The sequence below is a fragment of the Malus sylvestris genome, chromosome 15, assembly GCF_916048215.2.
Source record: "Malus sylvestris chromosome 15, drMalSylv7.2, whole genome shotgun sequence".
NCBI lineage: Eukaryota > Viridiplantae > Streptophyta > Magnoliopsida > Rosales > Rosaceae > Malus > Malus sylvestris.
Window position 1 is genome coordinate 14848266 of NC_062274.1, and position 21264 is coordinate 14869529.

Below are 21264 nucleotides of genomic sequence, written 5' to 3' on the forward strand. Positions count from 1 at the left end.
GAATTGAAGCGTACAATTCCGATGTCAAGACACTCCCGCATCGGCATTTCGAGTCCTCTCGGTGTAGGACCCATTCCTTTGTTCATTCAATTTTATATTATTTCTTTTTAGTATTCTAGATTAGTTGTATGCTCTGAACACGTTCCTCATTTGTATATTAATTATATTTAAATTTATAAGTCATTTTTATATTCATTGGTTCTCATGCATATTAGTATGGCTTCGTCACATTCGGACTATCCTGGTGTTTGGAGGATATTAGGGTCGGGTGTGTCACAAATAGGATAATTGTTGTTGAAAAGTGTGCCATATAAGTGCTATATGCTACAAATTTAAGAGAGATTTTTCAGTGTGACCAGCACACGAGGTAGTACACCATATGTTACTATATAAATGATGGGATATGTGTGGTAAAAAGTTACTAACTTAAAAAATAAAATTTCCCACTGCTTACATAAAAACATGTGGTGTACCACTCGTGTTCCCGTCACAATAAAAAAATTTCTCCAAATTTAACAATCGTGTTTCACTTTTCAATTTTATTTATGCCAACTAAACCATTTTAATGATTTGTTAACTAGTTTAGCGGTAAGAGAAAAGTGAAACACGAGTTAAGGTTTATAATGTCAAGTGATGAAGTTTAAATTTCAGAGTGTTAAGTGAAACTCAAATTAAATCTCAAGATTATTTCTGTAAATAAGTTAATCTAAACCATATATTTGTAGAAGCCAGATTATCAACCAAAACTTCATAAAGTACCACTCTAACCTTCTAATCAAAACGGAACAATAATAAAAATTATTGGCAATTTAGTAATTACATGAATACAAATTTTACTGTTTTTTACATGAGCGTCACAACCATGTAAAAATAACAGCATTGTTTAAAAATTCAAAATTAAATTTAAAAAAACTGGCAATTGCAATTGAAGTGATTGGGGCGCAGGATTTGGTGGGTATGGTTGGGGGCGATGAGAAGTGGGGATCAACGGATGAGGAAGGGAGGAGAGGGAAGGGAAAGGGAAGGGAAGGGAGGTGGATTTTGGCTTGAATTTCCCTTGTTTTCCTTTAAATTTTACATTTAAATGACTTTTAAATCCAGACATCCATTGGAACCATGGCGCCACAGCTACCGATTCAATGGTTCACGGTTGTTTGGTACCGTGCAAAAACAACGCGGAAAGATGGAGAAGAGAGAGAAGCATATATTAGTTTGTACATTGCTCTCTTTTTATGTTCTGTTGTTTCATTTTTCATTTTATTTTTTCAATCGTCATCCCTGCTCATGACAAGTCGCAATAAATAAGAAGTAAATTTAGTTGCACACGCAGACTATTGAAATACTACACATGTTGTAAGATGACATTAATTTCTAAAAAAAAAAGGTTAAAAAATACCGTCACTTTAGAGGAAATCAAATTAGCTTTATTTACTTTTTTCTAATATTTCTCTTGATTATAAATTAGTAGCTCGTTTTTATAAAGTAATTTTGGGTTTAAAAAAATTTTAAGTACTTCTTACGAAAACAAAAGTATTTTCATTTATTTAAAAACATTTAAAAAAATAGTAACTTGTGACGGAAGAAACATTTATTGTTTTTTCTTTTATTTCTGTGCTGTTTTGCGGGTAAATGATTGTGCTTTCCTTTCAGTCAAATTTGTTTCTGTCGTCAAAATTTTCCGGGAAAGTTTTCAAAATTTCCGAGCATCCAAACGACAGCTAGCTGCCGGCACGTACAAACACAAATCACAGAGTCACTTCCCCATCAACCCACACTCTCTTCCCAATTCCTCAAACTGCCGTTTTTTTCCATTTTTTTTCCAACTGGGCGTTTAGGGGCATCTCCATCCATGTCAGCTTTCTCACAAAGTCTCTCACTTGCCCACCCGACTTTTCCCTTTCTTTCCCGCAATCCAAACACCGAATCCGCCAAAACAATCCCCATCCCCACCCCCGCCTGGGATTTCCCTATCCGCCTTGAAAATTCCGACTGTGTTTTCCAGTCCCGTCCCTTTCCGTAATTTCCTGTTGCCAGCCACACGTTCTCGGCGCGAATTCCAATTTTTCTAGCTTTTTTGCCTTTTTTTGCTAAGTTTTTTTATATTTTTAAATAAATATTGAGGGAATAATATAAAATTAGGTTAAATAATCAAAAAATATGTAAAAGGTTCATAAAGTTTTTGTTATTTGAGTTCTTATAAATTTGTCCGTACAAAATTTAGGGCTCGTGTCACTTTGGTCCTCAAATATTTTTATTTTTATTTTCATCTCAAGTTGGTTGTTGTTTATTTTTTTATTTTTGGTCAAACGATAAATTTTATTAGATTAAATGTTAGATTAGTCATCGATATGGTTCGAACCCACGCCGTTATACAAAGTTCAACTCTTTTCTATCATTGTAGTAAATGAGCACTTGTAGTTGGTGGTTGTTTTTTTGTTCTAACAAACAACATATGTTTTTTTGTCGAAAAAGTAATGTTCATTAAGAAGGAAAACTTTACAAGCCAACCCAAGGGAAGGCAAAATAACCCAAAATACACTTGGAGAAAGCTAAACTACAAAAGCCTAGCCCAATAAACAAACAAACAGAAAATAAAGGATTATGCTAGTGAGACCAAATTTTAAAGCCAAATTTGCAAACTAAATAATATGTCATCAATAGGAAATAAACACGTTAAACAATACATAAGTAATAATCCAAACATCAACATCCACATCATTGGTTTACAAAATTTGGTTTAGAAATTTGGTCTCTCTAACATTACCCGAAAATAAAACCCTAATCTTAATCCTCAGAGAGAAGCAGCTCCGTCGTTGCCACTAGAGCTAGATTTCGTCATAAAGAATGCCAGACCGAGAAACAGTCACCGGATCAAGTCCCCTTCACTAAACCCAACAAATATATACAAACAAAGTAACATATGGTAGAAGGTGAGGCTAAAGGGGCATGTAAAATACCCTTACTTTGACCGAAGTCGTAGAGCACTTGACCTCGAGAGGAATTCGGTAAACCGGTTAAGGGAAGGGAAGTGAGCGAGGAAAGTGGATCTGGTATCCATTTTTGGTTTGGAGCCAAAAAGCAAAGGATTGGGTGGGGATGGATAACGAGGAAGGGAGGGTGGGAAACAAAAGAACATAAGGCAGATAATTGAGGAAGGGGCATGAAACCCAAATATGAGATAAACTCAGGGAAAATTTGAGACAAAACTCAAGGACAACTGAGAAAAACTCATAAGAAAACTGAGAAGAGAGTGGAAAGGAAGAAGAGAATGAGGGAAGGATGAGAAAAAATGGGTTGCCATCGGCACCAAGCCAAAGGCTAGGGCCGGCGACGAATATGTTTCCTAAGAACAAACCATATAGTTAAATTATTTCTCTTTGAGGAGAAGTGAGTTGAAACACATCTACAAGAAGAAGAATTATGTGGCTGATCAGTTGACAAATTGGAGTTTTAATATGGATATTGGTGTTCATGTGTTTAATAAGCCCTATGCTTGGATTGGATCATCACTCATGGATGATATTTTACTGAACTAATACAAGAGAGTACAATAAAAATTTGAAATCGATCAACCCAAATCACTTTGAGATTTGAATTGTATTGAATTGGGCATGCATATTAAACTAGAGACATCATTAGTTAGTTAAATATATAATATTAGTGTTTACATATATAATGTACATATAATATTATTAAGAATTAAGTACCTAAAACCCTCCAACATTTTAGCGTTATTCCAAATTAGTCTCAACCGTTTTAAACTTTTTCAACAAGTACCCAACTATTGAAAATATCATATCCGTTAAATCCCAATTGAATTTCTATTAAATTACCTAGGGCTTACTTTGTCTCCAACATCAATATAAGATTATGGAAGTATGGGTTCCACCAAGTAATGGTCACCATCACCCCACTTAGGCTTTCACCTCCAAACCCAACGCACAACCATAAACTCCACTCTACAACTCAAGCCGCCAAAATTAAGAAGAAGGTTATGAAGGATGCTGAAATATTATGGATTGCCACGATGCAGCTACCACCATCTTTACCAGCTATAAAGAAGAATTTAAAGCTTTATTAGCCAAAATTGGCGAATAAGGAAATCACATTAGCAGAAACAAGCTCATTGGCACCTTATCTAAATTCTTAACCCGCTTCTTTGTTAAGAAATTTCCTCATCTTCATTTTATTCGTGTATTTGTTTTTTCATCTTCATGACTTTTTTGAAGTTATTTTTAATACAATTTTAGTATCTAGGTAAGCAAATAAGTGGGACTCATTGTCGCTATATGTATGTTTAACGAAAAATTAACTGGGACTTAATGGATGTAACACTTACAATAGGTTGCTTATTTGTTTAGAATGTTTAAAAATATTGAGACCAATTTAGAATAAGTTAGAGAATTTTAGGTACTTAATCCTAATATTAATTTATATATTTTATTATATATGGTTTAATTTGGTTAAATCACGGTTTGTAATGCATTCTAAACCAATTTTTGCGGTTTGATTCGATTTTATTAACCGATTGAACGAAAAAAAAAAAAAAAACCAAATCAACCCATTTTGGTGTTTTTTTGGATTTTAAGTTCATTTACCCCGCCCTAGTAAAAACAATTTTTTTGTTTCTTCAATTTTTGTGGCGATTAAATAAAAATTTTCATAACCAACCGATTGACTTGTGTTGGTTGGTTTGTTATGTTTTACAATACTTAAGTAATAGAAGGAAGTTTGAGCAAGTAAAGTAAATATTTAAAGTGATCAATTTTTGTAATAAAAGTCGTTTTTTTAGGGGAACATTTGAAATTAACCCATTATAGTTTATTATTGTTAATGCCAAACCCAAAGGTTTCCACTTTTTATTTCTCAAGTTGTCTATTTTAAAATCGACCAAAAAGAAAAGCTGTCTATTCAATTTTAAGTTTTAATTCCCACACTTTCCTTGCCTTTTATTTTCTTTTATATAATTTTTTTAATATATTCATTTTCTCTGTTACAGAGTGCTGAGTGCTGAGTACCGAGTACCGAGAGAGAGTGCATTTTATATAGAAAGAAGCTTCTCTTTTTCTTCATCTTCTTCTCCAAAACACCAATATACTCTGAAATAAAAGCTCTCAACTTTCTCATTTCTCTGGTTCTAAATCCGTTTAATGCTTTCTGGGTTGACATATTTTGATGTCTATTTCTTTGGAGCATGATTACATAGGCTTATCTCCTTCAATGGAAACCTCTGACAAGTCTGCTACTTTGAACCTCAAAGCCACTGAGCTGAGACTGGGCTTGCCTGGCTCCCAATCCCCACAGAGAGACAGCGGCGGCGGCGGTGGTGGGGTGGAGGAGAAAGCTGCTGGGTTTTCAGCATGTGGGGTTAAGGGGTTGGTGTCTGGGGCCAAGAGGGGATTCTCAGACGCCATTGATGGAACTTCTGGAAAGTGGGTTTTCTCTGGGAGTGGTGGATCTGAGGTGGAGTTGGGAAAAGGTGGAAACTTGCTTTCTCCTAGAAGTGTGCATGCTGGGAAAACTCTTGCTGCTGGGAGTGAACCCAGCAAGCAACCAACTGGTTTAGCTGGGTCTAATGTGAAAGATGGTGTCCAACAGTCTCCAAAGCCATTGCATGAGAAGAAATCCCAAGGGTCTGCTGGGTCTACTGCCCCTGCTGCAAAGTAATTAGCTTTCTTTCTCTGCCCTTTTCTTCTTTCTTTAATATTATCCAGAAAGATGAATATTTTGTTTGCTGAATTGTGGTATTAATTTTTTTTTATGGGTTTTAAGTTTTTTAATTAGTAGTACGAGGGAAAATTGTGGGGATTTTCTTTGTCCCTTTAGGTTAAACTGAAGAATTATATGGTTTTACGTGCTGTTTATTTTGCAGATTGGTTGTTTCATTTCTCATATTGCATAAAATTTCACTTATTTCCTTGTTTGGAAGGAGGGCATAAGATTTTGTGTTAATTTCAAATATTTCGTTGCATGTATGTTTCAAATTTTGTCCCAGAACGGCAAGATTTTTCGCGTCTGCAAGCCAAGTCTGTAATCTGTTAGCCTGGTTTCATTGTTTTGAATTCACTGCTTTCTGGACTTGTTGACCCGAAATTGTAACATTATGTACATTATATGGTCATAGATTGGATAGGTAGGAAGTTATTTAAGATGTTCATCATAAACTCTTAACTTGTCCAATGTCATGTGCGTGACAGGGCACAGGTTGTAGGATGGCCACCAATTCGTTCTTTCCGGAAAAATTCAATGGCTTCCGTTCCTTCGAAAAATGATGATGATGCTGAAGGCAAGATGGGAGCAGGGTGTCTATATGTTAAGGTCAGCATGGATGGTGCACCGTACCTGAGGAAAGTTGATCTGAAAACCTACGGTAGCTATCTGGAGTTATCTCTAGCTCTGGAAAAGATGTTCAGCTGCTTTACAATCGGTAAGTTACCTTGTAACTCATCCTCTGTTCTTATTCACCTGCCATAAGTTTTCACGTCTGGCAGTAGTTTTATGTGATTCAAACCATCTTTAAGAAGCTTGGATCAGAATTTGAGAACGATTGGAAGACTGTTTACCTTAACAAGAAAGTTGTTTGTTCCTTCTTTAGTTGGAATATCGGAACTGTAAATTAGTGACAAGAGTTGGGTGGAGTGTTTGCATGTCAGTTGGTATATGTAAATCAACTAGGTGGAGAATAAATCCCTATCTAATTTAGCAAATTCTGCAAAGGATCTTCTTTTGGATTCCAAAGAAACCAATCCCGATTTATTTTTTCCTCCTTACTTAAATCTTGGTCAGGTCATTGTGGCTCACATGGAGCTTCGAGAGATGGATTGAGCGAGAGTCGATTGATGGATCTTCTACATGGTGCTGAATATGTCCTCACCTATGAAGACAAGGATGACGATTGGATGCTAGTTGGTGATGTTCCCTGGGAGTAAGTGGGGACTTTTCAACAAAATTTGTAAATTACCTGTTCATTTTCCAATACAGATATTCGGATGTGTAGATACAATAGTACTCAAATAGCTTTTCAAAGGAGGCTTCTCCATGTTAGAATGTTCACTGAATCAAGGATTGCTCTTGCAGAATGTTTACCGACTCATGTAAGAGGATGAGGATCATGAAGAGTTCAGAGGCTATGGGTCTAGGTATCTTCACTGATCTAATATTTCCATCTAATTCATTTTATTCATGTTTATCACTACGGAGATCAGTTTTAATCTTTCTACATTGATTTTGACTCAATTGTATGATCCTCATTTCTTAATATATTTATATAAACATACATGCACGACAGAAATACCGACAAATTTCATGATGGCATGTAGATTTTGGATTTTGTTTGCTAAATGAAATCCCCAACAAACATCCTTATGTTTCGATTTCTTACAGCCCCCAGGGCCATGCAGAAGTGCAAAAATAGTAATTAGTGTCATCTCATCAACCAGAAATGGATCAAACTCTTAAGCAAATGAGGTTGGAGGGAGCTTGATACGATTGAGGTGAAAGCACTGAACGGTTCCAAAATCGGGCACTCTGTTCTTGTCAACTATTGCTTCTTAAATATTGAATATTTAGTGTAACAAAATATGACATTCTAGTAGGTTCTGCAAACTGGTCTAGTATAACTAGTTCTCTCTCTTCCCTCTCTCTCTCTTGAATTTCAGATAGTTGGCTGCTTGAAGTAATTGTATTACGTATGAAAAACGGTTAGTGTGAGGACCATGTCTCTACATAAAGGAATGAAATTAACTGCAGTATTGGAATACTAGTTTGGTTTTGCTTTGAAGCCTGTATCGCAAGAGTAGCGAAAAAAGCTGAAAGTTTGAGTGTGACCGCCATACCGACCAGGACCAGGGATGTTATTAATTTATGTATTATGATATAGATGTACGATGTATTTAAATATTTCACGGAATATTATTATAAATTGAACGAGTGGTGTAACATGGGTGGATTGGTCTCGCAAATAACGACCAAGTGACTGAACTGAGAAGCTGTGTTCATCAGTTTTGGTTGGAAAAACCGAAAGTATTAATGTGGTTTCATGGGAAGTATGTGATGATTAGTTTGTTAACGGGCCTAACAAACTGAGATGGTGGTTGCTAGGAGACTTGGTGCCGGATGGGAGGGAAGTGCATCAAAAGGTTTTGGGGTAATGGCTTGAATCAGAGTAATTTAGAATATCGTCTAATACAATACAAGTCTGTTTTCCAAGCATAATTTTAAATCTTCGTTTGGCGGAATGGCATCATTGCTAATGGGTCCAAACACAGACCATTTTAGCACTTAAACCTCTTGAAATGCATCAACATTAATCCTAAAGTGTATTTGTACTCTTTTTTATTTTATTTTTTTATTTACAACGATATAGCTACGTTAAAAGAGATGCAAAAGTTGAGCTTAACCATGCAATGACTAGTTTAATTTGGTATCGATGTCCGCCATTCATGAACATTGAATCTAAGATTTCTTACTTACAAGCAGAGAAAATGTCATTAGCCCATGTACTAAGTGACAATATTTATACTTCTTTAAAACTTAAAACAAATTAAAAGTTAAAAGCTAATTAATCCCAAATGCTTGTGAGTTGGAAAGACTTTCATTGGCTTCTGATTTAACAAGAAAAGGATGAGAAGGATTAAAGAAATTTCAACCAACAAGATTTCATTATAAAAAAAAATTAAGCAAAAGATGAAAAATGAGGAAAGAAGTGAATTCCATCATCATAGTCAACATTAATTAACTAGCTCAGTGGTTCTTCTCAAAGTCTCTGCCTTTTTGCTTAAAACTATTGATTTTCTGCTAAATTCTTGAATTTGGGGTTGTTTCGTCGCGTTAATAATCATGGGTTTTCGATTGATTAGGCAGAGAATTCATTCGGGGACGTGAGTGAGAGGGTGGTGACTGATTTTGGTTGTGGCTGTGGTGCATTGGGTGTTGCAGCTGCACTCTTGGGTGCAGAGTGAGTTTCATCTTTCCCAGTGTGGTTTTAACTTGAGTATTAGTTGGAAATTCGATAACCCTTTTACTTTGTTAGTCGAAATTGAAGGTTATTACGGATCAAGTTTGTGAATCTCGAATGAATACTTTCTTCGTTTTGTTGTCGGGTTAATGTGTTCTTGCTTTGAACAGACAGGTGATTGGCATTGACATTGATGCTCAATCACTTGAAATAGCAGCGGAAAATGCCGTGGATCTTGAGGTACTGTTACTTTCTTGATTTCTACGGTACTCTTGTTTATAGCTCTTTATGGTTTGCTCTGCTTCGAAGATGTAATCGATTCTTTTCATCCAGTAATTATTGGAGTAAGTCAATATTTAGAAGATAAAGAATGTAAATATTTTGTAATTATTAGAGTCATGTTTTAGGAAGGATATTGTGTCTGTTTGTTTATTTTTGTAACAAGGATTGTATGTGCTATTTATTCAGAATATGGAATACATGAAAATTAAGCCGTAAAATTCTATTTGACATTAAAGCCAAGTTTGCCGTAACCCTAGAAACTGTAAAACAATATTTTCTTCTGCTGCTGTGTTCGGTCGACTTGTTCCTGCACTGCTTGTTGCAGAAATCGGTCAGGGCATGTATAGTGGATTTGCAACAGTGTGATCTTGCTGCCGCGTGGGTGCTGTGAGTGGTCTCGACATATTTCTGGGTTCTTGCAACAATAAGTTAGGTTGCACCGTGTGTGTATTGTGCTGTGCCGAGAATGATAACTATTGGTATCATTGTGTCGTGCTCTGCTGCTGTTGCAATCAGCAATTGTTGCCTGTAATTGCTGCGGGGCCTTGCTACCTTAATCAACGTGTGAATTGTCCCCTTGTTGCAACGTGTGAAATCTATGCAACGTGGAAAGTCGTGCTCTGCTGCTTATTGCAGCGTGGTTAATTGTGCTATTTAGCACTATATATAGTGCCGTGTTGATCAAAAGAGAAATAAAAGGGACAAAAGGATTTGCTGCTAGTGTTGATAATAAAAAAGGGGAAAAAATGGGATTGGCTGCTATCTGAATTGCAGCTATGCTGCTGCCAGTTTTATATATTTGTTGCTGTGTGCTCTGCTTTCTGTTTTTCTAGTTATCGTTCATCAACAATCACAGTAGCTCTCAGTGGCGTGCTGCTACTGTCTGTATGTTATTATATTGTTTTTGCTAAGTATCTACAAGTTTTATCTGTGGAGTCTACTGCAATAATTGGATATTGGTGTGATTGCCGTGAGATTATTTTATTGCAAGTAGTTCTCGTGTACTATTACTATGATGAATACAGGTTGGATTTTAGATTCTGGTGCTACGGATCATATGACATATGATAGAACTTTGTTTCAGTCCATGAAAGACCCTCATAGAAAGTGTGTGGTAGCTGCCAATGGTTCTACTACTGTTGTTGTTGGAGCAGGAACAATTATCTCTTACACCATCTCTTCCCTTACATAATTGTTTATTGGTTCCATCACTGTCCCATCACTTATTATCTGTACCTCAAGTCACTGAACAATTGGATTGTGTTGTATTAATGTATCCTTCATTTTGCTTACTTCAGGATATTCAGACAAAGGAGATCATTGGGCGTGGCACTAAGAGAGAGGGGTTATATTATGTGGATGACGTTGTTTCTTGCAGAGCTAATGCAGTTCGAGCATCTCATACCAATAATTTACAGGAAATTTGGTTATTGCATCGTCGGTTAGGACATGCTTCGTTTGGTTATTTGAGGCGTATGTTGCCTAGTTTATTTCATGAAATTAAAGAATCAGACTTACATTGTGAGGTATGTATTCTCGCGAAGAGTCATCGCATTTCGTTTCCTCCTAGTATGAATAAAAGATTGTTTCCTTTTGAACTTGTGCACTCTGATGTTTGGGGTCCTGCTCCTGTTAGTACTTTGTCTGGAGTTAAATGGTTTGTTACCTTCGTTGATGATTGCACTCGTACGACTTGGATTTATGTGATGAAGAATAAAAGTGATGTGGGTATGGTGTTTCGATCATTCTCTCAAATGGTTGCAACGCAATATTCCTCTGTTATTAAGGTTCTCCGCTCTGATAATGGAGGTGAGTATATTGGTTCCGAGTTGTCCGGCTTCCTTCGGGATTAAGGAATTCTACATGAGACTACTTGTCCTCATACCCCACAACAAAATGGGGTTGCTGAAAGAAAGAACCGTCATATCTTGAAAATTGCTCGTGCCTTGCTCATTGGTGCATCTATACCTAAACGGTTCTGGCCTGAAGCTGTCACCTGTGCCATGTATGTGATTAACCGTATGCCATCCCGGGTTATGGATTTTTGTACACCTCTCCAAGTATTGACAGAGTTTGTTCCAGTAGTGTTAACTAATACTCTTTCTCCTCGTGTATTTGGGTGTGTAGCCTATGTTCATATTCACAAGATTCATCGTAGTAAGCTCAATCCATGTGCTCACCGGTGTGTTTTTCTGGGATTTGCTCCTCAACAGAAAGGGTATAAGTGCTACCACCCTGAAACTCGTCATATGTATGTAACTATGGATGTTACCTTTTTCGAATCCGAGTTCTTTTATGTTTCGACTCCATCACCTTCTGATCACCCGGGGGAGAATATGAGTGGTGATCTTGGGTGGTTGGAAATATGTAGCTCATAGGGAGTATTTATTGACAAAAAAAGCCGTGAAAGCTCTCGGCAAGACACTGCTGAGAATGGAGACAGTAAATCTCGGCAGTGTCTTGTCGAGAATGTGAGTATCATTCATCCAAGTAGCACTGAACCAGTTGAGTCTTCTCGGCAATGTGCTGCCGAGTGAGATGCAGAGTGTCAACAGGGAGTTCCCGAACTAGTTTCACCGCTCCAGTAACTATTAGCTACTGAACCCGCAACCCCCTCTCTCTCAAGCTCAATAGTGCCACCCAATATGTCTTCTCTGAATATTCATGAGGTAAGTACTACTGATGCTCATGTAACTAATCCATATAATGTTATGAGTACATATAAGTTGCCGCCAAGGCAAAAACGTGGTGTTCCTCCTGATAGATTTTCTCCTGAAGGAAAAGTGAAGTATCCAATAGCTAATTATGTGTCATGCTCAAACCTTGCACCAGAACGTCAAGCCTGGGTAAATAATGTGGAAGCAATCCAAGTACCAACCCGAGTTGAGGAGGCCTTGAAGGATCCTAAATAGGCTACTGCGATGGATGAAGAAATGATGGCACTACATAAGAATGATACATGGGAGGTAACTGAGCTACCTAAAGGGAAGAAACCAGTTGGGTGTAGATGGGTCTTTACGATCAAATACAAGGCAGACGGATCGGTAGACAGGTATAAAGCAAGGTTAGTAGCAAAAGGCTATACTCAAACTTATGGTGTTGATTATCAGGAGACTTTTCCTCCAGTAGCGAAGATGAATACAATACGAGTTCTGATTTCTTTAGCTGCAAATTTGAATTGGCCACTAAAACAGTTTGATGTGAAAAATGCTTTTCTTCATGGGCACTTGGAAGAAGAGGTATATATGGTTTTTCCTCCAGGGTACAATGCCGGAGGGAAAACCGGAGTATGTAGGTTGCGAAAGTCACTCTACGGACTTAAGCAATCGCCTCATGCGTGGTTTGGTATATTTACCCAAGTTATGAGGCGGATTGGGTATTATCAAAGTCACTCGGATCATACATTATTTGTGAAACGGGAAAGTGGTAAAGTGACATCCTTAATTATTTATGTGGATGACATGATAATAATAGGTGATAATTCGGAAGAGATGATGAAGCTAGAACAAAACCTTGCCGCCGAGTTCGAGATGAAGAATTTGGGAGATTTGAAATATTTTCTTGGTGTGGAAGTTGCTCGGTCATCTAGAGGTATTTTCTTGTCTCAACGTAAATATGTTCTGGATTTATTAAAGGAAACAGGAATGCTGGGATGTAAGCATGTGGACACTCCTATCGTGGAGAAACATTATTTGGGGATTTATCCAGATCAAAAACCGGTTGACAGAGGTAGATATCAAAGACTAGTGGGGATGTTGATTTATCTTTCTCACACTCGTCCAGATATTGCCTATGATGTAAGTGTGGTTGGTCAGTTTATGCAGTCACCAAGTGTGGATCATATGGCAGCAGTAATGAGAATCTTGGCATATTTGAAGTCTGCCCTTGGTAAATGAATTTTGTATGAATGTCATGGACATATGAGGATTGAGGGATTTACTGATGCTGATTGGGCAGGTGATGCGACTGATAGACGATCTACATCTGGGTATTTAACTTTTGTTGGGGGTAATTTGGTTACGTGGCGAAGCAAGAAACAGAATGTGGTATCACGATCTTCTGCCGAAGCTGAGTATATGGGTATGGCACATGGTGTGTGTGAGATACTTTGGCTACAAAAGTTACTTTGGAGTCTTGGTTTTAAGTAGAAGGAGGCAATGAAGTTGTATTGTGATAATAAGTCTGCCAGGGAAATAGCCGAGAATTCATTAGAGCATGACATGACTAAGCATGTTGAGGTTGATAGACATTTTATCAAAGAAAAGTTAGAGAAAAAGATTGTGTCAATACCGTTTGTGAACTCAGAAGAACAACTTGCAGATATCCTTACCCATGCCGTGTGTAGTAGAAGATTTGGTAATTCACTTGTCAAGTTGGGCATATGAGTAGGAAAACTAATGAAAAGGGTTTGAAAACTTTGAGTTTTAATGATAAGGACAAAATAAAGGGTAAAGTGAATAGTGCCATGATTGACTTTTTAGTGTAAAAATGTGGTTTTTCTTTAAAGTGAACAGTACCGGGTGCTTTTTGTTAAAGTTCCCTAATATCTTAGCTCCAACTTGAAGGGGAGTATTGGAATAAGTCAATATTTAGAAGAAAAGGAATGTAAATATCTTGTAATTATTAGAGTCATGTTTTAGGAAGGATGTTGTGCCCTTTACTTTGTTTCCTTTTGTAACAAGGATTGTATGTGCTATTTATTCAGAATATGGAATACATGAAAATTAAGCCGTAAAATTCGTAATATGGCTTTGGCTAGTAATTGTACATTTGTCTCTCATAGAAATAGGCATTTCATGGATGAAAAAAGCTCCGATAATTTGCTGTCTTGAATCATTTTGTGCATTGGTGCTGATCGACTTATATATTGTTCTGCTGGTAATCCTGCAGTTGGATATGGAATTTATTCAGTGCAGCATTAAGAACTTAGGATGGAGAGGTAAGAGAACCCTTCTCTGCAGCGGCCTATATACGCGTGTATTTGTAGCAGAAACAATTTACACTTAAACACCGGTCCTCACCATTGGTTTAGATGGTTTTTTACTGTGACCACATGATGAGATCACTTCCCTTTTGGTCAATTGCAGCTCGTGAAAAGGGCAGCCTTGCAGAGCTTCAATGCTAGCAGTGCTGAAGTTATATGTGAGGTGGGTCAAAATAAGCTTATTTCGATTTTTCGCAGTGGTTAAAGACACTGCGTAGTTATGTTTTATGAGATGAGTGAGCATGCTTTTGTTGTTGACATGATATTAAAGCTTATTTTATCGTTGTCTTTGTTCGTCAGCTTCGATACGATGTACCACAGCTGTACAAATTTCACGAGAAAAGGGAGGTAGATATTGCCGTGTGACTTGTGGCGATTCGTTCCCAAGAGTAACTAGCACATGTGGTGTATGTTTTTCTGGCCAAAGATCATGCAGGGTGTACGGTAGGTGAACAAATACACATGTAAAAGTTGATGTAGGAATTTGATTTGTTTTCTTCAAATTTTATTGGATTTTAATCTTCCATGTTTCATGGCACGTCGAAATCCGGCGATGAGATTTATATTTTCCATGACATAATTAGATCCAAAATCTCATTCTCCACAAGATAAGATCGGAAGCAACAAGTATTATGCGAACATCAATTCTAGATTTCAAACGTCATTGAGAATGGAAAATCAAACTCGAGAACTCGGGAGGTGACTCGGGAGGTTACTCGAGAGGTAACTCGGGCGGTAAATGTTCTTGACGAACCACTAGAAGCTCCATGCATTTTTTCAAAAATGCCTCAACAGAATTGTATTTCCATCTTCTCTCTGCAATGTAGATGACAAAAAAGTACACCTCTCGTCCGACCAAATAACAGATTGATCAGCCTAAGCTGCAGATAGTAAAACTAAAACCAGAACAAAAAAGAATCATGTAACTTGCATGTAAAATTAGTTTCGTGACCTTTCTATCCTTTCTTCGGCTCCATGCTAACTCCGAGTTTTATCTTTTATTCATGCTTCAGCTCCTGCATCTTCGACTGTCTCAACTGACTCCCCAAGAGTGAACCGAACAAACCTGCGAACTTTTATGTTCTCACCCAGAGCAGCAACAGTCTGCTTCACTAGGTCTTTCACCAAAAGATTATCATCTTTAATGAAAGGTTGCTCTAAAAGAGCCAGCTCCCCAAGCCTCTTTGAGATCCTCCCCTCCACAATTCTCTCCCTAATGTTCTCAGGTTTGGACAGAAGGTCCTCCCTCTGCCTCTCAAGCTCTTTTTCCTTGTTTACAATGCTCTCTGGAATGTCTTCGATGGATACATATTGCACCTGAGGGCAGGCCACGACTTGCATTGCCAGATCATCAACCAACCCCTTGAAATTTTCACTTCTACCAACAAAGTCAGTCTCGCAGTTGACTTCAATCAGAACTCCAATGCGAGCGTCATGAATGTAGGACCCAATCCTGCCTTCAGCAGCAAGCCTGCTGGATTTCTTTTCAGCAGAAGAAAGACCCTTCTTCCGCAGGTACTCTTGTGCCTTCTCAAGGTCCCCTCCAGTTTCGGAGAGAGCTTTCTTGCAGTCCATCATCCCTGCTCCAGTTTCATCACGTAGTTGTTTAACCAAAGCGGCAGAGACGGCTACAGTTGGTGCCCTGCAATATGGTGTTGAATCTACATCAGTGACGTACACAAAATATACATCCATATTGGCATCAACAAGCACGTATGTTATCACAGAAACTGAGTGTTGCAACTCTTGTTTTTATCACAGAAACATAATAAAAATCCAATCTATTATATTAATGACCCAGTATTATAGAATCTTATATAAAAGCAAGACATGATATGTGAAAGGCAGTTGCTTACTTCTCAACAGTTTCCTTGACTTCCACTGCAGCAGGCTGCTCTTTTACTTCCGCGGGCACTGGTTTTGCTGCAGTTTGGGCAGCCACCTCAGCAGCAAAATCCTGACTCTTCTTCTCCAAGCCCTCTCCAAGATTGTAGCGGACAAACCTATTCACTTTTATGTTTTCTCCAATAGTTGAAATGGTTTGTTTGACCAAGTCCTTCACCACCACCTTATCATTCTTGATGAAAGGCTGCTCAAGCAATGCCAGCTCCTCAAGCCTCTTCCTTATCCTCCCGTCAACAATCTTTGACCTAATCTGCTCCGGCTTTGACAAAAGATCTTCTTTCTGCATCTCAATTGCTCTTTCCTTGTTCACAAGCTCTTCAGGAACATCTTCTGTAGCAAGGTACTGTACTTGAGGGCATGCAGCCACTTGCATGGTTAAATCATCAACCAGCTCCTTGAAAATGTCACCCCGAGAAACAAAATCTGTCTCACAGTTTACCTCTAGCAAGATACCTATCCTGCTATCATGAATGTATGAACCTATTCTTCCTTCAGCAGTGGCTCTGCTGGCTTTCTTTTCTGCACTAGCTAAACCTTTCTTTCTAAGGAACTCCGTAGCTTTAACAATGTCCCCGCCAGTCTCTGACAAAGCATTTTTGCAATCCATCATTCCAGCTCCTGTTTCTTCACGCAGCTGCTTTACAAGGGCTGGTGATATAATTGCTGTAATCCACATGTAAAAACAAACCGTTAGAGGTAGATATATCTCGTAATAGAAGATTGCTATTGCAATGTGAACCGGACAATCAATCACTTAAAAGAATCCTTCAACATATTTAAGAGGATTTTATTCATCTTCACTCGCCCACTAGCAACATTATTCAGCATCAGATGGAACATGGTGTTGCACAGTAAAATCTGTGTAATCCTTTTAAGATCACTAAATATTTAGGGAGCAGCAATTTCACATTGCAACAATTGTTTGTAGCATATGAAACTTCCCAAGTGTTTTGTGTGTGTGTTTGTGTGGTAGGCAGATAAATTCAACCCAGCAAATCAATACAACCATTCATTCATTTCCCCTATCATACTCACATTCTTCTTAGAATTTAGTTCAGATCCTCATAGTTTTCAATGGTTTGATTTCCATCTTGAAAGCAACAAGTATTCAGGTCACCGTGTACAGATATTCCACGAACCATATCTCATCAGGTTTCAGGTCATTAGTATTTGTTTGTTTACCTGGTTTAATGTAGAGATTTATGATTAAAATGAGCAAGATGAAATAACCTTTAATTTCTCTTTCCTTCGGGGAAGGATTGTCAGATTGTCGATTTGAATCAGAAGCACCGCCATTCTTCTTGGGGGCACTTTCCACTTTGTCACCTTCCACTTGTGAGATAGAAGGCAATTCACTCTCAGCAGCAGATGTTTGAATCTGAGCTTCCTCTGTAATGTTGTCAGCTAGGTCTTCTACAACTTTGGTGGCCTCACTTTCTGTTAAAAGGACGTCATCATCAGCTAATTCTCCAGACGGATCAGAAGTTCTATCACTTTATGTTCCATCTGTGATTTTACATTTTAATTTTGTTTTAAAAAAGAGAACATGTCTGATGTCTCTATAGCATAAGTGTTTTAACGTTAACTGTTAAACGATGCAAAGTTTCAGCATATTGGATCACAAAATAGCATATTATTTTGCACATTATAGGCATCTTATGTTTGTCTTTACTATCTCAGACTTAGAGCAAAGTTTTGAATTCAATTGAATGAAATGTAAATACTACACTTGAAGGGAAAAAAATCTAGTTATGAACCTTTTGGTTCTTCAGTTAGTGCAGCAGAAGGAATTTCTCTCTCTGAAGTAGGTGGTTGCAGTTCACCTTTTTCTATGGTATCATCCGCTTGAGGCTCTATAACCTCTTCGCCTGTTGGAACTTCTGAAGTCGACGTGTAATTAGCTATTTCACTAGACGAACCAGCAATTGCATTTTCCACTCCATCCATGGTAAATGTACTCCCTTCAGGAGCCAAGATATCAGAACTCCCCTCTTCTCTTTCAATGGGTTGTTCTGTGGTTTCTAGAGTTTCAATTGTACTAGAAACTGGGCTTTCCTGGTCCTCTGAAGGAGCACCATTTTCAACTGTTTCATCCACCACTGAAAGGACACCAAGAGTTCCCTCGTCACTGGTTGTATGTTCGTCCAACACTTCAGGAATACTGGATTCACTGCTTGCAATGGCTTTAGCAGCTTTTTCTATTTTCTCTCTTTTGTCCAAAAATGAAGCAATATCCTTGTTTTGGCGAAAAGCCAGAAGGAATGGGTTTGTTGCAGTGTGGATTACTCCTTGACTGACCTGTGAGTCCGACTTTAGAATATCTTCTTCTTTCTTCATTGTCAAGGTTACTTGTCCTCTTGTAGTACGCAGGACACGGACATTTATTTCTTGGCCAAGCTGCAAGGAGGTCTCCCCCATGACGTTTGCAAATCCATCATCAGGTTCCTCCGATGTAGGCAGGAATCCTTCCTCTCCCTCAGGAAGAGATATAAAAGCACCAGCCCTGGCAAAATTCTTTACCGTGCCTACTAGGTCCTGCCCTTTTTCAAACTTTGTAGTTTTCCTCACCTCTTTTTTCCCTTCGCCTTTCTTTGGGCCACTCCTTCTACCAGGTCCACCCCTATCACTACCAGCAGAAGCATCTTTCCTTTGCTGCAGCTTACTGCCATTGTCACGTTCACGCATAGTGAGAGAGATCCGCCCAGTCTCTGGATTGGCTTCAACTAATGTCACCTTCACCTCTTGCCCAACAGAAACAATGCTTCCAACATCCTTAACGTAACTATCACTCAATTGTGAAACATGTATGAGGCCATCTGTGAAAGCTCCAAAGTCAATAAAAGCACCAAATGGCTGGATTGATCTTACTTTCCCCGTAAAAGTTGCACCGACAACCAGCTCTTCATTCTTCACAGGTGGCATCTCACTTTTCCTAACAGGTTTTGAACGCTTTGGTTGAGAATCTTGAGATGGGCCAGGACTATCATCAGAGGATTTGGCTTCACTAGAAGCTGCATCTGCAACTGGTGAGTCTGCTTCCTCAACTGCCACATCGGTTCCTGTGGCAGATACATGGATTCTAGATCTATGATATACGGGGCATCTGCTGTGGTACAATGCAAATGATTTGATAGAGGTCGAAAAAGGTAAAAGAAAACTCCGTGGGGATAGAGCATGTTTTGCAGAATTCCTTGAAAAACTGAATTTTGTTAAACAATTGTTCTTTCTTGCAGTAAAGGCAGTTCCAGGAATATGCGAGACATTGCTTATAGAATACGGAATTACAGGCGTCATGTTGACTTGAAAAATAGAAGTTGAGTCTGCTCCTAACATAAGACTTCCATTCCTTGCTCACCTGCACAGAATATCAAAATGACGAACAAAACGAAAAGATTCATCCAAAGTGCGATATACAATTGCTAACACGAGAATACATCCTCACATGGTTCCACCGAGAGTACATATAGATCCATCAAAAGCACATTACAAGTGCTAAAAGATAAAAACTTGATAACTTCCATCAAAATTATCAAATGTGGATTACCTAATTACTTTTGGTCGAGCAACGAAAACAAAACATAGATATCACCACCCAAATTCCTATTACTTACCAATGAAGCTGACACCAACACCCCAAAAATTCAATTATTCAACAAAATTAACATTCCGATTTCGAACCTAATTTAAACGCATATCAAACCGAAACACTGAACAGACACAAACAATCAACCCCAATCCTGTGTGCAGAGTCCATTCATAACAACTGTACACTCTCACTGAAAAATAAGAACCAAACTTTCCCTTCCATTTCAATGACACATTGAAGTAAAATAAGAACACTAAGCAAACATTACAATAATCCAGTATTTACAAACAGAACAAAACCAGCAAAAGACTGACGAAAAAACAGAGAAATTACAATATCCTAAATTAAAACCAAAAAAATCACAAAAATAATCAACAACCCATTACTGCAAACTCATCGAAACACAGAAAGGAGGAGAATTTCAACAACCCAATTAGTCAATGCAGCTAAATTTTGTACCTTCGAGAAAAAATTTAGCAAACTGAAGCTTCCAAGTCTGTGAAGCTTATCTATACTGCAGGCGAATGAGCATACTGAAAAAGGTGGGGGCTTTAAATCCTTATCCTTTCTGTGGTGGCAGTGTGTCTGTCTGCATTGCTCAAGGATGAGGCAAAGCTCTGGCCGGCCCGGTTTCAATCTGCTGTGTTGGGCCAGTTAAACCGGAACCGAACTCAATAAGAGTGGTTCTATGTACAGTTTGGTCGTCTCTGGATGCTTTTGTTTTTTTGAATATTCAATTTACTTTCACACATTTTCTTTGGACTGAAAATAATTCACTAAACTTTCAAAAGTATTCTTCTTTTACCTTTTAAGCATTTTTTTTACCGGCTGCTCAATTTTTATTTTTTTTGGACACTCATTTCCTCGTATTATTTTTTAAGGCTCTCTGTTCAATTTGAAAAATTTCACCGATAGCATAATTTTTTATTCTACATGTGATTGCATGGTTTTTTTTTTTTTAATTTCATGAAGCAAAATTTGCACTATAACCGGATGCTATATGAGGAACAATGAGAGTACTAAGAACTACAATACCATTAAAAAAAACTAGATCTTCAATCCATGTAATCTGGGATCTATCACAATAAATTTGGAAATGATAGGATACTCAAAATCAATTTTGGAAAAAAAATCTATGGATGTACCATCTGGATTTGGTGTATTAATCCAACAAGTTTCTTGTAAAATATGGTGTTTCCAAATCCAACACCATTACAAAGAATATGTACTTAAGAATTGGATAAAAAGTTGCAAAAAACTTGTTTTTTTTCGTTTTCAGGATTATCATAGTTATCACTATGCTCTTCCATTCTGTTATTTGAGTAGAGTTTTAGAGAAGCACGACAAAGTAAAATTTGGATAAGTACGGTAAAGTGAAATTCAATAGTGGTCAAATTTATCAGTCGTTTGATTACTACGTTGTTTGTTTCAAAACCATGTTCAAAAAAATAATTGTTCTTCTTGAGAAATCTCCAAGTCCTTTGTGGTAGTTTTATATATGGGCTTCATAAAAAAAACTTATATATAAATATAAAAATCTTTTTCTGTTAA

The 21264-nt window shown here is 37.8% G+C and overlaps 2 protein-coding genes and 1 pseudogene across 3 annotated transcripts; 2 read left to right on the plus strand and 1 right to left on the minus strand.

Moving 5' to 3' along the window:
* The first annotated feature begins 5002 nt into the window (after nucleotides 1-5002).
* Nucleotides 5003-7780, plus strand: LOC126605243 (auxin-responsive protein IAA21-like). Its single transcript, XM_050272616.1, has 5 exons — nucleotides 5003-5663; nucleotides 6198-6427; nucleotides 6787-6925; nucleotides 7078-7139; nucleotides 7384-7780. Exons 1-5 carry the CDS (start codon nucleotides 5176-5178, stop codon nucleotides 7419-7421), a joined length of 957 nt encoding a protein of 318 aa, XP_050128573.1. The 5' UTR covers nucleotides 5003-5175; the 3' UTR covers nucleotides 7422-7780.
* A 306-nt stretch (nucleotides 7781-8086) lies between these two features.
* On the plus strand, nucleotides 8087-14619 carry LOC126602709 (uncharacterized; annotated as a pseudogene).
* A 149-nt stretch (nucleotides 14620-14768) lies between these two features.
* On the minus strand, nucleotides 14769-20389 carry LOC126604014 (polyprotein of EF-Ts, chloroplastic). Of its 2 annotated transcripts, none has more exons than XM_050271065.1 (5): nucleotides 20173-20389; nucleotides 17951-19482; nucleotides 17358-17564; nucleotides 16079-16790; nucleotides 14769-15864 (listed from the first exon to the last, which is right to left on the minus strand). In XM_050271065.1, the coding sequence occupies exons 2-5, from the start codon at nucleotides 19458-19460 to the stop codon at nucleotides 15225-15227; spliced, it is 3069 nt and encodes a 1022-aa protein (XP_050127022.1). In that variant the 5' UTR covers nucleotides 19461-19482; nucleotides 20173-20389; the 3' UTR covers nucleotides 14769-15224. The 2 variants fall into 2 exon arrangements, with proteins under 2 accessions (XP_050127022.1, XP_050127021.1); XM_050271064.1 differs by having other exon boundaries at nucleotides 17885-19482; nucleotides 20173-20386.
* Nucleotides 20390-21264: the final 875 nt, after the last annotated feature.

Coding starts and splice junctions, on each gene's coding strand:
- LOC126605243 (XM_050272616.1), top strand. CDS start 5,176: ATGTCTATTTCTTTGGAGCATGATTACATAGGCTTATCTCCTTCAATG. Junction 5,664..6,197: donor TCTACTGCCCCTGCTGCAAA/GTAATTAGCTTT, acceptor TGTGCGTGACAG/GGCACAGGTTGTAGGATGGC. Junction 6,926..7,077: donor GTTGGTGATGTTCCCTGGGA/GTAAGTGGGGAC, acceptor TTGCTCTTGCAG/AATGTTTACCGACTCATGTA.
- LOC126604014 (XM_050271064.1), bottom strand. CDS start 19,460: ATGTTAGGAGCAGACTCAACTTCTATTTTTCAAGTCAACATGACGCCT. Junction 17,565..17,884: donor ACTAACTGAAGAACCAAAAG/GTTCATAACTAG, acceptor TCCTTTTAACAG/AAAGTGAGGCCACCAAAGTT. Junction 15,865..16,078: donor GTCAAGGAAACTGTTGAGAA/GTAAGCAACTGC, acceptor ACCATATTGCAG/GGCACCAACTGTAGCCGTCT.